General features: G+C 44.3%; 1 protein-coding gene across 5 annotated transcripts in view; it reads left to right on the top strand.

The window, feature by feature from the left end:
- The window catches only part of zfyve28 (zinc finger, FYVE domain containing 28), a 145,821-nt gene that overhangs the window by 84,057 nt on the left and 46,498 nt on the right, over positions 1 to 15,266 (top strand). For all 5 annotated transcript variants that reach the window (XM_078431843.1, XM_078431833.1, XM_078431850.1 and 2 more), the window contains exons 7-8: positions 904 to 1,005; positions 13,802 to 15,124. In XM_078431843.1, the coding sequence (XP_078287969.1) occupies positions 904 to 1,005; positions 13,802 to 15,124 (1,425 nt within the window). The remainder of the gene's footprint in view (positions 1 to 903; positions 1,006 to 13,801; positions 15,125 to 15,266) is intronic.

Here is a 15,266-nt window from a genome sequence, read left to right as displayed (position 1 = left end):
TTCTGACATTAACTGGGGATAGGGTCAGGCTCAGCTGGACAAATATTCTGTAAACGCTGATTGCTTGGATGCTTCACTGATGGCCCGGATGGTGCCTCTGCCCTGCATTAATATACGGGATTCATTTTCTTGAAACTTGAGGAGAGATGATTGGAAAAGCAAAGATGTAAAACCAAAATTAATCTGCTAATTCATGTACAAGGGTTAAAGAACAGCAGTTCTCAAGATGCATGAATAATTTCCCCGATCGCCACCTTTGTTGGATTATATATCCATAAAGTACAGACAGAGTGAAAAGAGTGTGAAGTGGTTCGGCTTGCAGTTAAGCTGGAAGAATTCAGTTCAGCATGCCCAATAACAAAATAGTAGATAACAAACAGCTCCAATCCCTTAAGCAGTAATGCTGATGAGTACATGGAGCTTTGCCAACATCTACTAAACATCTGTGCATGAAATGTTTTCACCAGATAAAGTGTAGGAATGCGACCTAGAAATGTGCGGGCAAAATTTAGATTTTTATGCCTCTATCAAAATGCAAAAGGAATTTCGTTGACAGTAGGGGGAAAATGTATTAGCCACGTAAGCATTTTATATTAATCTGAACATTGCTGTGTGTAGATTTGCAAGCATGGCTCTTCAACTATTTGAAGATCTTCTGCCACCTGAAGAATTAGCACAAATAAAACACAATGCCGCAGTATTCTTGTGCTAATTTGGTTGCATAATAACCAGTTTGTTCAGTATTTATTATTTACTTTCAACTGAATGCGTTGCCCTTAGCTCCAGGAAATTTAATTTTATTGAATTAACTTGTACACTAGTACAAAATTGGTGACCAAAGAACACTGTGACCTTTTAAATACTAACAATCATCCCTTTTCTCCCCCAAAATATTTTTAAAAGTGGTTTATTGGTGTTTCCTGAGGGGCCTTTGAACTTGGAACGTAAGCCAGAGGATATGTCCGATCTATTTCGACCATTTCGCACTTTGCTGCAAAAAATAAGGTGGGTTAAACCCTTTCATTTCTTCTTCATGATGTATTGTCAACTGCATTGAAGAGCCCTGTCAGTGGTCTTAAGGGGTATGTATTTCACAGATTGAGTCTCAAAGGAAGATGGTAGTGGTTGTTGGAAGACGATGATTTCAGCCCTGGGATATTGTTGCAGGGATTCCCTAGAACCGTATACCTTGTGCCAGCATCGCAGCTGCTTCACCAACCTCGTATTGTGCCAAACGTGGTGATGCCCCTTGATGTAAGAGTCCAAATATCCCTGAAGGTAGCAGCGCAGGCAGATAAAGTGGGGAATAAATTCTGCATACTTCTCAGAATCGTAGAGCATGGAAACAGGCCCTTCAGCCTGGCTCATCCATGCAGACCAAGGTGCCCCATCTAAGCTAGTTTACCTCCATTTGCCTTCATTACTTGGACCAAAGCTTCCCTGCTCAAATATTCTACGTTACACCTGCTCCTATTTTACTGGTGGTAAGGTGGGCAGAGAATAACAGGTGGAATTTTCTTTTTCAATTTCTTCACCACTTTTTCTACCTGTGCTGCCACTTTCTGGAATGTTTGATGTTGTAGATCAAGTTCCTTTGTTTCTCAATGCTCACTGGGGCCCTACTGTTCGTCACGTCTGGTTTTATTAACCGTCTCAAGTGGGAAGTGATGTATTTATTTTGGGAAGATTTCCTTCATCTCGCCGCTCTCGTTTGACAGAAGGTACAGAAGCTTGAAAGCACACACCACCAGACTCAGGAACAGCTTCTTGCCCTCCATTATCAGGCTTCTGAATGGTTCTTCCATAAACTAGGGTACTGTCTGATTCACGTCAACCTCATTGCCGACAGTGGACTTTGTCTAAGGAACAGGTGCTCTATGATGCTGAGAACTATATTCTGCACTGTATCTTCCCCTTTGCTCTATCGTTCTTGAATTTGATTTGATAATACACTCGCACGTGCATATATATATATTATGTGTGTGTGTATGATCTGATTGTATAGATTGTACACGTAACAATAATAAACCTAAACTAACTACTCATTGGATCAGCCTGCTAGCAGAGTGCTGGAGTAACTCAGCAGGTGAGGCAGCACCTCTGGAGAACATGGATAGGTGATCTTTCAGGTCAGGACCCTTCAAAACATCATCTGTCCATGTTCTCCAGAGATGCTGCCTGTCCCGCTGAGTTACTCAAGCACTTGTTTGTCAAAGGCTTTACTGATGTCCTTGTACTCATTAATGTATTTTGTTACTGTTTTGAGAAAAAAAAAATCATATTGGTCACGAAGTCTCTTGTCTAAGAAAACCATCCTAAGCCATCCATCCTAAGCCTTCCCAAGCAGAGATTGATCTATATCCCCAGAATTTCTTTCAGTAACTCCCTTCTCACTCATATGAGACTCATTGCCTGGCATTTCCCTGCTCATTTTCTCGAATAAAGGTAACAAAAATGGTTTTGTCTGATATCAGCATGTTCTTAGCAGGGGCCATTGGATGATTTTTTTTAGAAGAGGATGGTATTGCAAGGTTGTAATGCTGCTCCTTATATTTACTGTGAATGTTGACAGCCAACATGACACATACCATGACCCAGCTTTCTATAAGTTGTCTACTTGCTGACTTAATCAACAATGTCTCCCGGGATGCCTTGGTAATCTATAATGTAGAGCCATCAATTTCAACGTTCTTCAATATAACTTATCTTTTTCCATCGCGGAAAAATCAAATGCTAAATGGCATAGCTTTAAGGTGAGAGGGGCAAAGTTTAAATGAGACGTGTAGGTCAATTTATTTTTACACAGAGAGTGATGAGTGCCTGGAAAGCTTCACCTGGGTCGGTGGTTAAGGCAGATACAATAGTGACAATTAAGGGGCTTTTGGATAGGCAGACGGATATGCAGGGAATGGAGAGATATGAACTGTGAAGGCATCACAAAATGCTGGAGAAACTCAGTGGGTCAGGCAGCATCTCAGGAGAGAAGGAATGGGTGACGCTTCGGGTCGAAACCCTTCCTCAGTCTGAAGATTCCTTCTCCCCTGAGATGCTGCCTGACCCTTCTGAGTTACTCCTGCATTTTGTGATACCTTCAATTTGTATCAGCACCTGCAGTTATTTTCCAACACAACTGTGAAGGCAGGTAAGAGTTGGTCTTGGCATCTTCAGCACTGAAATCGTGGGGTGAAGGGCCTGTTCCTGTGCTGCACTGTTGTACATTCTTCATCACTCAGGGTGCTGTTGTGCCTATACTTGTAATCTTCCCAGTCTCCTTTTGCTTTTGTGCACTGGATAGTTTAAACTGGAGTACCAATAAGCCATTTAAACCAGTATTTTTATCGTGGTTTTCCCCCCCGATGTTCTACATCCCAACTGCCAATTGAAAATCACTTTCAATGACAGTTTATTAAAATGTTTTACTCTCAGGCTAATTCCATCTCCATTAGTGGAGATTTTGATCACAATAGTTTTTTTCCCCCCAGAAGACGTATTGTGTCAGTGTCTTCTTGTTGATTTTCGTTAGTCAGTTTATACAAAGTTGGGTGATAGCTTTGCATGAGATGGCACATCAGGAAATCATGAGCCATCCCTTTCCGAAGTGTTTTGCTAGCAACTTATAAATTTGTCATTCTGTATCATGCTTGAGTAATTAAGATAAATTGAATGCCGCTTGAGCCTTTCCCAGATTCAGATATATAGATTATTTTATTGTCATATACCCCAGGGTGCACTGAAATTCCTTGTTCACATGAACATGTTCTTGATTAGTACAGGTGTCAGAGGTTATAGGGAGAAGGCAGGAGGATGGGGTTAGGAGGGGAGATAGATCAGCCGATGGGCCGAATGGCTTAATTCTGCTTCTATCACTTATGATCTTATGAACGCACATACAGTAATGATAAATGTAACATAAATACAATAACAAGTGATAAACCAACTCCATTGACTCCATTTACACTTCACGCTGCCTTGGCAAGGCCACCAGCATACTCGAGGATGAGTCTCACCCTTGTCACTCCCTCTTCTCACCTCTCCCATCAGGCAAGAGGTACAGAAGTGTGAAAAAGTACACCTCCAGATTCAGGAACAGTTTCTTCCCAGCTGTTATAAGGCAACTAGAGAGCAGTCTTGAACTTCTGTCTACCTCAGTGGAGACCCTTGGACTATCTTTACTCGGACTTGACTGGACTTTATCTTGCACTAAACGTTATTCCCTTCATTATATATCTGCACACTGTGGACAGATTTCTCGAAGGGGAGGTGTGAGTGACCAATCTTGACAACAAGGCAGCATTTGATTGAGGATGTAGTCAATTGTTTTGGCAAAATCAAAATTGGAAAATGCTCCAAAACTTGGCCGTATTTGCAGTGGCTGTCTGAAGCATCGCTACACAGTTCCCCGAGGCAGTGTTTGAGGTAAACCACTCAGCAACTTCTCAAGTCCAATGAGGGGATGTCCACTAATGATTGCAGCTCCTCAACAAATGCAGTCCATATCTGTAATAAGCAACACCCAGACGATATATGGGCATGGGCTGATACTGAGTGAGCAATGACCACTTTCAACAAGAGTATCTAAATTGATTGGTTGAATTTATTTAAAGTTACAGGGCGGAGACAGATCCTTCGGCCCACTGAGTCCATGCTGGTTATCAATCACCCTTTTTTTAAAAAAACTCGTTCTATGTTATCCCACTTTCAAAACCTCTCCCTACACACCAGGGGCAATTTATGAAAGCCAATTAAGCCACAAACATGCCTTTGGGATGTGGGAGGATATTGGAGCACCCGGAGGAAACCCATGAGGTCACAGGAAGAATGTACAAACTCCACACAGACAGTACCCGAGGTCTGGACCGAACCAGGGTTTCTGGCACTGTGAGGCAACAGCTCTATTAACTGCATCACTGTGCCACCCAGATATCCACAACATTCAGTGGTATTACAATGACCAGGTGGATGACCATTGACTAGAAACTCAACTAGATTGGCCACGTAAATGCTGCGACTACAAGACTATGTCAAAGATTGGATATTCTGTCGAATGTCCACCATAAGCAAGTTTTTACACCATTCACAAGGCACGTATCAGGAGTGTTTTGGAATACTGTGCACTTATCTGGAACAGTTCACCGGGTGTCGCGGGCATGATCGTGAGGAGTCTTCCAAGAATCGTAGTGGATCTCAGCGCGTCACTGAGAAATCATCCGGAGTGAAATTTCTCGGCGACAGCTGGCTTGTTGCCAGGTATCGTGGCTTATTGCGGGCGCTGTCGCATGCTGTCCCCAGGTTTGCTAGGTTATCTTAGATGCATTTAGAAGCACATAATATTAAAATAAGTAAAGTCATTTCAAAATACCATAAAATGCTTGTGTTTAACCAATTTAATTACCGTCAGGACATTTGACAGGTAGATTAGAGGCGACAGTTTGACGGTCAGATAAGCGTGGGAATTTTCGGATGTTTATGGCCATCAGCCATTACATTTAAAGTGGGCTCCCAACCCAGATATGCAACCCAGAAACCAGATATGCATCTCCCGTACATTTTCAAAGAATGCATACACACACTTTTCTCAAAAATCCACTGAACCACTTAAAAAAAAATTTTTTTTAATACAGCTATTAGTAAACTGGAAGTAAATCCAGTTTATGCCTTGTTACAGTGAAGCTTGGTTTTTAAGTAACCCATACAAGATGTCATAGTTCAAAACTCTCAAGTACTTACCGACTTGTCAGTGATTTCAGCGAAAATGAGGACGCCGGAGAAGCATTGACAGCGTGGGAATTTCACGATGTTTCCGAAGACGGTGTAATCTCGACCCGACTCGGCATTGTCATGGTCATTGTCGTCGGGTAAAAGAAAATTTTGGCAATCTGCTACGACTTTGTCAGTCTCCGGCAGTCGCCAAAAAAATCGCCTAGTGGGCACACCCTTGAGGAAATTCGGCATGTCTCTAATGACTCTTACAAACTTCTGAGGATGCACCACAGAAAGCACACTGTCGGGTTGCATCACAGCTCGGTTTGGAAGCAGCTTAAGACTCTACTTTAGACTTTAGAGAAACAGGCCCTTTGGTCCATCGATTCCGCACCGACCAGCGATCACCCTGTACACTCACACTACCCTGCACACTAGGGCCAATTTACATTCTTACCAAAGCAAATTAATAAAAACCTGTATGTCCATGGGATGTGGGAGGAAACCAGAGCAGCCCCAGGAAACCCACATTGTTATAGGGAGAATGTACAAACCTCGTATAGACAACACCTGTTGTCTGAATTGAATCTGGGTCTCTGGTGCTGTAAAGCAGTAGCTCTACTGCAGCGCCACTGTGCCATCCTCATAACACACACGGAAATGAAATTGCAGAATAGCTGAATAATGAAGAGGAGAAAACAACAAACATCCCTGAATATCAATAACAAGTCAAGAAAAATAATTCACTTAAGTTAACAAATGCATGTTTAGGGTAACTAAATCCTACTATGGACCAACTCCCAAGACCTCAATTTCAACTATGTAAAAGTATATAAGGAGACAGCCAAGGTTCAACTATTATCTCTCGATTAGCTCACCAGATTTATTTACATTTGATTTATTTTTCCAATTGCGATTATTTAAGATGAGATATAGTATGAAATTATACTTCTATTAATCTATCATCTACATGGAGAGTTCAATTGCTCCAGCATTAGAAATCTTTTATAAAGATTGGCTTATTGATTAAACGACCTGAATCAGAATAGAAATTTGACTTGTTGGAATTCAGAATCAAAGGCATACTGATTGAGAATTTGCAGAAATTAATCCTCACAAAGTGTATTATTAATAGTAATTTATGCCTGATGAATACATTTAATTTTTGAGGAAGTAACTGAAATAGCAGACAAGTTTTGATTTAGTTTTATTATTGACATGTGAAAAGGGTTCTTTTGCATGCTATCCAATCAGATCAGATAATATTATACATAAATATAATTAAGTTAAACTACAATACAATAGATAGAGCAAAGGGGAAGATATAGAGTGCAGAATACTGTTCTCAGCATTGTTGCATATCAGTTCCATAGACAGAGTTCAAAGTCCACAATGAGGTCAAGTGTTTTATTGTCATATGTCCCAAAATGGAACAATGAAATTCTTACTTGCAGTAGCACAACAGATCTGAAAACATATTACTTTATAAAAACAATAATAAACAACAACAAAATGTTTGGTGTATTACATAGTGGTAGAGGTGAATCAAACAGTACCCTAGCTTATGAAAGGATTGTTCAGAAGTCCAATAACAGTTGGGGCGCTGTTCCTGAGTCTGGTGGTGCATGCTTTCAAGCTTCTATAATTTCTACCAGGAGCAAGAAAAAGATGGAATGACCAGAGAGGGACGTCTTTGATTATGTTGGCAGCTTTTCCAAGGCAGTGTGATGTGTGGATGGAGTCAACGGTGGAAAGTCTGGTCCGTGTGATGGACTGGGCAACATCTAAAACTCTCGGCAATTTCAGGCGGTCTGGTGCAGATTAGCGGGCGGCACAGTGGCGGAGCAGTAGAGTTGCTACCTTACAGCGCCAAAGACCCGGGTTCGATCCTGACTGCAAGTGCTGTCTGTACGGAGTTTGCACGTTCTCCCTGTGACCCCGTGGGTTTTCTCTTGGTGCTCCAATTTCCTCCTACATCCCAAAGGCGAAAAAAAAGGGGCGTGGCTGTGTTCTGCAGCTGCGGCTCACCGGCAGTCTCTCCGTTTTTTTGGTGTTTTTTTGTCATTGTCGATGTTAAATGTACGTTTTGTTTTATTTTTGGCTCTGTGTATGTAGGGGGGTGGTGGGGGGGTTGGGGAAACCTTTTTTTAAATCTCCTCCTCAACGGAGATGCGACCTTTACCGTGTCGTATCTCCGTTCGCGCTACGGCCTAACATCGTGGAGTCGGCGGCCTCCAGCTGGGATCGACCTCAAAGACTCCGGTCGCAGGGCCTGGACTTACCATCTCGGAGGCCTCGGCCGTGGGCCCTGCAGACCGCAACATCGGGAGCTCGCAGGTCCCTGGCTGGCGACCGGCTTTGGGAGCTCCAGCCGTAGCAGCTTCGACCGCCCCGAAGCGCGAGGTTTGATTGCCCCGCTCGCAGGCCCTTCATCGCCCTGCATGGCCTGGCCGTAGCACTTTCCATCGCCCGGTGGGGGCTCAGGACTTTCATCGGCCTGCTCGGCTCGGCCCTGGGACTTTCCATCGCCCGGTGGGGGCTTCAAGGGGTTGGGAGCCTCGATCGCCTCGTGGCGCCACGGGAGAAGAATGAGGAGGAGATAAGACTTTGCCTTCCATCACAGTGAGGGTGTGCCTAGAGCAATCACTGTGATGGCTGTTTTGTGTAAAAAATTGTATCTGTGTGTCTTGTGCTTTTTGATGTCTACTGCCGGACCCTGACGTGAGAGGACGCTGGCGTTGAGTATTCGCCGCTTTTCCGTCAGGATAGTTTGTCTGTTTGTTTCTATGTTAATTGTATTTGTAAAGCGCTTTGAGCATGTGATAAGGCGCTATATAAAATAAATATATTATTATTATTATTATTAGATGTGTAGGTTAATTGGTTTTGATCAAATTGTATATAGTTGCTTGTGTGTAGGAAGGATAATGCTAGTGTACGGGGTGATCACTGGCTGGCACGGACTCGGTGGCAATAGGGCTTGTTTCCATGCTATGTTTCTAAAGTCAAAAGAGAAAAATAGTAACTTGAATATAATTAGTTTAATATAATTATAATATAATTAAATATAATTATAATATAATATGGGTGGACAAAGGTCAGAGATTGGACGAAGATAAAACGCTGTGAGATAAGAAGAGAAGATGCATAAATTATGGAGTCACAGAGGAAGGGATATACATGGAAGGGGAAGGGGTGGGACAAGAAAGACTGTGGTCACCATAAAGACTGTTAAGACATGACCTGAAGGAGCTTCCTCGCAGCTGCAGGATTGCTTCGAAAGGACCAACTGGGATATTTTTGAGGATCAGGACTTGGAGGAGTATACATCAACTGTACTCTGCTACATCCAAAACTGTGTTGACAATGTCACCGTCGACAAACGTATCCGGTTGTATCCCAATCAGAAGCCCTGGATGACAAAGGATGTCAGGTCTCGTAACACCGCCTTCAGGTCTAGTGATAGAGCTCTATACAGTGCTGCTAGAACCAACCTGAAGAGAGGCATCAAGGATGCCAAAGCGTCCTACAAGAGGAAGATTGAGGACCACTTTACCAACAATGACCCACGGCGGGTATGGCAAGGCATCCAGCACATCACCAACTACAAGACCAGCAACCGCACGACTGCCGACGGCGACGCCTCGCTGGCAGAGGAACTTAACTGTTTCTTTGCTCGTTTCGAGGTGAAAGCTGCAGTGGCGACATAACACCTTCTCCAGCACCTGACAGCAACACCTTCACTGTGCAGGAGTATGATGTTAAGCGCGTGCTCAGAGCAGTGAATCCCAGGAAAGCTGCAGGCCCCGATGGTGTGACGGGCAGAGTGCTGAGGGAATGTGCAGACCAATTATCTGAGGTCTTCACAAAAATCTTCAACCTGTTCCTTTTAAAATCCACCATCCCTCCCTGCCTGAAGTCCGCCACAATCATCCCACTGCCGAAAAAGTCTGTCATCAGCGGCCTTAACGACTACCGTCCGGTAGCACTCACACCGGTCATCACAAAGTGCTTCGAGAGACTGGTCCTGCAGCACATCAAAGCCAGCCTCCCACCCACCTTCGACCCATACCAGTTTGCCTACAGAGCAAATAGGTCTACAGGGGATGCCATCGACACTGCTCTTCACACTGCACTGACCCACCTTGAACACCAGGGGAGCTATGTGAGGATGCTCTTCCGCGACTTCAGCTCTGCCTTTAACACGGTCATCCCGAGCAGACTGGTCACCAAACTTTCTGACCTTGGATTTTCCCAAACCATCTGCCAATGGATCAAGGACTTCCTGACCAACCGCCCCCCAGACCGTCAAAATAGGCCCTCACCTCTCCTCCACCATTACACTGAGCACCGGCTCACCACAGGGCTGTGTGTTGAGCCCCATCCTTTACTCCCTCTACACTCACGACTGCGCCCCCACCCATCCCACCAACACCATCATCAAGTTCGCGGATGACACGACTGTGGTTGGACTCATCTCAGGAGGAGATGAGACAGCCTACAGGGATGAAATCCAAAGGCTGGCAGCATGGTGTTCAGTGAACAATCTTGTCCTGAACTCCTCCAAAACAAAGGAACTTATAATAGACTTCAGGAAAACCAGTGCAGAATACGACCCACTCTACATCAATGGGGTCTGTGTGGAAAGGGTACCCGCTTTCAGGTTCCTGGGTACGCACATCGCAGAGGATCTTACCTGGTCTACCAACACCATCACCACAGTGAAGAAGGCACAGCAGAGACTCCACTTCCTGAGGATCCTCAGGAAAACCAACCTGCAGGAGAAGCTCATGATGTCCTTCTATCGCTGCTCCATCGAGAGTGTGCTGGCATACTGTATAACCACATGGTATGCCAGCTGCTCAGAAAAGGACAGGAAGGCCCTTCAGAGGGTCATCACGACAGCCCAGAAGATCATCGGCTGCTCACTGCCCTCCCTGGAGCACCTGTTCAGCCTACGCTGCCTCAGTAGAGCAGGCAAAATAATAAAAGATCCATCCCACCCCGGCCACCGTCTGTTTGTTCATCTGCCCTCTGGTCGACGTTTCAGGTCGATCAAATCCCGAACAAACAGACTTAAGAACAGTTTTTACCCCAGGGCCATACGAGAACTGAACACTACCTTCTGCACTAGGCAACACTGTTAAAACTTTTGTACTTAATATAATTGTATTTATTTGTTTTGCATTTATTGCATATATGTTTTTACGCACCGTCAGGATTGGCTATTTTTTAATTTCGTTGTACTCGTTGCAATTACAATAAATGAATATTATTATTATTATTATTATTATTATTATTATTAAGAAGGGGTGAGATTGATTCGCATCCAGGTGAGGAACAGGGAATGGAGAGGCAGGGAAAAAGGAAGGTGGTGTTATTGTTTAGTTACTTACAATTGAAGAATTCAATGTTAGTTACGTAACATTGGAGAATTCAACACCCTGTAGACCTGCATTTCTTTGTTAATTAATTTCTTCACGTTGATAGCTCCCACTGTCCCATCAACACCTCTTTTTCACGCATCTGTTTTAATCTGGACTTCCCTGTTCGGTTTACCATTTGTTCCCCAGGGCCCCCGTGAAGTGCAGTGCTTTCTTTATTGTTATAACCACTACAGCAACACAGTTGTATTCTCAAAATAGCAATCTTCCCAGCTTGATGGCCTGGTAGCCAAGAGGAATAGGTCAAAACTGCTCATGATGGTTCCCATGAGTCATTAAAAACATGCTGCTTTTGAAACTTGCAATCTCAATTAAATATAGTTGTGAGTGGTAGATGTTTGTTCTGTTGTTGTTGTTGTTTCTTAATCAAGAAATCACCAAACTGGATGAGTCTAAGTATGTATCTTGTTCAGGGTGTAATGCTTTAAGTCAAGTCAAGTCAAGTCTACTTTATTTGTCACATACTCATACAAGATGTGCAGTGAAATGAAAGTGGCAAAGCCTGCAGATTGTGCTAAAACTACAAAACAGAATAGAAAAAGAAAGAAAAAAAGATACAACACAAAAAAATAAATTAATATATTAAATTAGTCCCATGTGATATAAGAGTTAACAGTCCTGATGGCCTGTGGGAAGAAACTCCGTCTCATCCTCCCTGTTTTTGCAGCATGACAGCGGAGGCGTTTGCCTGAATATAGCAGCTGGAACAGTCCGTTGCTCGGGTGGTAGGGGTCCCCCATAATGTTGCTGGCTCTGGATCTGCACCTCCTGATGTATAGGTCCTGCAGGGGGGCGAGTGTAGTTCCCAAAGTGCGCAGAGCCTTCCTGTCCTGGGCAGAGCTGTTCCCAAACCAGATTAAGATGTTGCCGGAAAAGATGCTTTCTGCAGCCCCAGAGTAGAAGCACTGAAGGATCCTCAGAGAGACTCTGAATTTCCTCAGCTGTCTGAGGTGGTAAAGGCACTGCCTTGCTTTACTCGCCAGTGTGGCAATATGTGTTGTCCATGTCAGATCCTCTGTGATGTGGACTCCCAGGTATTTAAAGCTGCTCACCCTATCCACAGTAATCCCACTTATCTCCAGTGGCGTGTACGTCCTTGGATGTTGAGCCCTTCTAAAGTCCACCATCAGCTCCTTAGTTTTAGTGACATTCAAGAGGAGGCTGCTGTCCTGACACCAGAGTGCCAGATCAGCCACCTCCTCCCGGTAGGCCTTCTCATCGTTATCGGAGATCAGGCCCACCACCAGTGTCATCAGCAAACTTGATGATGGAGTTGGAGCTGAACCTGGCCACACAGTAGGGTGCTAAGGACGCAACCCTGGGGGGATCCTGTGTTCAGGGTGAGGGGGTTAGATGTATGTCTCCCCATCTTGACCACTTGGAGCCTGGCGATGAGAAAGCCCAGGCACACAGGGTAGTGTTAAGCTCCAGTTTCAGCAGCTTCTCAGCAAGTCTGGGAATGCTATTCCTTTATTAACTATCACGCAATAGACTTCCACAGCGCTTCATTTCACAGCAGCTACATCTTATTATGGCCAATCAAAGGTTCAGTGCTCTTTGTAAAGCTCAGCCTGATATGCTTTTTTAGTTTTGAGATATATTGGTTTGGAGTGATACAGCACAGGAAAAGACTCTGGTCCAACTCGTCCATATTGACCATCAAAACTAGTCCCATTTGCCTGCATATCCCTCTAAACCTTTCCTATCCATCTGTCTAAATGTCTTTTCAATGTTATTGTACCGACTTCAACTACTTCCTCTGAGTTAGGTGAAGCAGCATTGCTCTCCCACTAACGAGTCAGCAGTGTGATCTAATGAGTCCAACTAAGGTGACCTGATAATAAACTTCAGCTTCCTGAGAGGAATAAAAAAATACCCCAAAAAATCAAACAAGTTTGACAATTATGACTTAAGTTTTACGGTAAAGCTATTAATTATTTACATGAGGGGCATAAATAGGGTGAGTGCGCAAATTATGTTATCAACAGTAGGCGAATCAAGAACCAGAGGACATATGTTTAAGGTGCAAAGGACAGGTTTAACAGGAACCTGAGGGGCAACTTTTTCACTCAGAGGGTAGTGGGTATATGGAACAAGCTGTCAAAAGAGGTAGCTGAGGCAGCTATAATAAAATTTTAAAGACATTTAGACAAACTTTAGACATTTTTGAGAAACAGCGCTGAAACTGGCCCTTCGGCCCACTGAGTCCACCCTGTGCCTTATTACTATCCTACACACACAAGTTACAGTTTTTAATGAAGGCAATTAACCTACAAACCTGTACGCCTTTGGATTATGGGAGGAAACCGGAGGACCTGGACAAAATCCACATGGTCACTGGACGAACATACAAACTCCGTACAGACAGCACCCATGGTTAAGATCGAACCCAGGTCTCTGGCGCTGTGAGGCAGCAGCTTTACCGCTGCGACATTGTGCTATTCGACACGTGCAAGGATAGGAAAGGTATCGAGGAATTTAGGCCAAAAGCGGGCAGGTGGGACTAGCTTGGAGGTGTATCTTGGTCGGCGTGGGCAAGTTGGGCAGAAGTGCCTGTTTTGGTGCTGTATTACTCTATCTATGACACCTGTAATTTACTTTGTCTAATGCTGTTTTGCTTTTCCTTGATTCCTATTTTCCCTTGCTCCCCTAATTAGGGACCTCTTGCAGACCTTAACAGAAGATGAACTGCACACGCTTGAACGAAACCTCTGCATATCCCAGGAAGGCGAATTTACAGTCGACCCAAAAATCCGCTCTGCCATCCCTCCTGAAGTTCCCGAAAAACCTGCGCAAGATCAACTTAGTGTAAAAGCTGAAAATACGGAAGCTGAACTTGCTTGTTCCATGCAGTATGACGAGGAGGAGCGGGAGCAACTTAACCTCATGGTCCACAGGGTAGGAGACGAAATGTCGTGTCTCCTCTCCCCACCAAGTGTATGCCAGTCACCAGCTCACAAGCCCGTGTTGAAACACATCTCCAAACCAGGGGACTCCGTCAACTCCAAGCTGCTCCAACTCTCTGGGGTACGGCATGAAGCAGAGGAAGAGGAACGAGTGTTTTTCATGGATGATTTGGACGGAGCAGCCGAGGACTTGGCCAGAACTGCTGAGCCTGGAGAAGCGATCGCTGGGACGGTTGATTCTTGCAAGTCACCCCTCTGCGGTGAAGAAGCGAGGAAGAATCGCAGTGAGGAAACCGTGCATGCAAAAGAGGTACTGCACAGACCAAGCAATAACGATTCACTACCTCTGCAAGGGCAAACCAGCCAAACGGAAAGTAACCCAGAAATGTGTTGTAATTGTGCGGACTCAGCGGAACCCAGTTCTTACCTCAACGGTTGGAATGCAGGGACTGATGATGTACAGCCCAGCGAAACTGCAGAAAAAATAGCTCATAGGACTGGCGGAATGAAAATTTCCGCAACTGTTATCTTTAACCCCAAATCCCAGTGCGCATCTTGTTCAGCTGAAGCAGAGCATGCAATAGCTTGCGATTCTGGCAGCTGCCAACTTTCTTCAGAGGAGTCTTCAAATCAAAGCAACACCACCGATGTGAAAAATGGAGTAAGTGTTTGTCCACACTGCACTGCCCCTCAGGACAGTAGACTTGACAATGGCTTTTTAGATTCCGGGGACTCTGAGATATGTGGCCCCCATAAAATGAAGTGTACATCAGCTTCACAGGAAAAGGTGGAAAATGAGAGCACGAGTGCATCACAGAGAGAAGGAGCCATCGACGAGCGGGAGCGTACAAATTCAAAATGCAAGTGTCTGACACAATCCTCAGGAAAACACTCGGAAGGAGAGCAACTAACAGAACTGAATATCTGTTGCCATCTGGGAAAGATAGAAAACACGATGCAGCCAAATGGAGACAAGGACAGTGCTAAATTATCTGTGGTAAACGATGAATCGGAGGTTGATGGAAGCATGCATAGTGTAACTAACCTGTTGGAAGACAACATATCCGAGCAAAGGTAATGACACTTTCTGCTTGAAACTGTTCCAACTTTAATTAAACTTTAATTTACTGGAAAGGATAAAGAGTTTGGATCTGTGCTTTGAATGGTGTTTCAGTGTGCAGTAATTATCTTGATCACTAAAGCAGATTGTCTACTC

The sequence above is a fragment of the Rhinoraja longicauda genome, chromosome 3 (assembly GCF_053455715.1).
Source record: "Rhinoraja longicauda isolate Sanriku21f chromosome 3, sRhiLon1.1, whole genome shotgun sequence".
Lineage (NCBI taxonomy): Eukaryota > Metazoa > Chordata > Chondrichthyes > Rajiformes > Arhynchobatidae > Rhinoraja > Rhinoraja longicauda.
The sequence above is the reverse complement of the archived record's forward strand: the minus strand, read 5'-3'. Positions and strand labels throughout refer to the sequence as shown.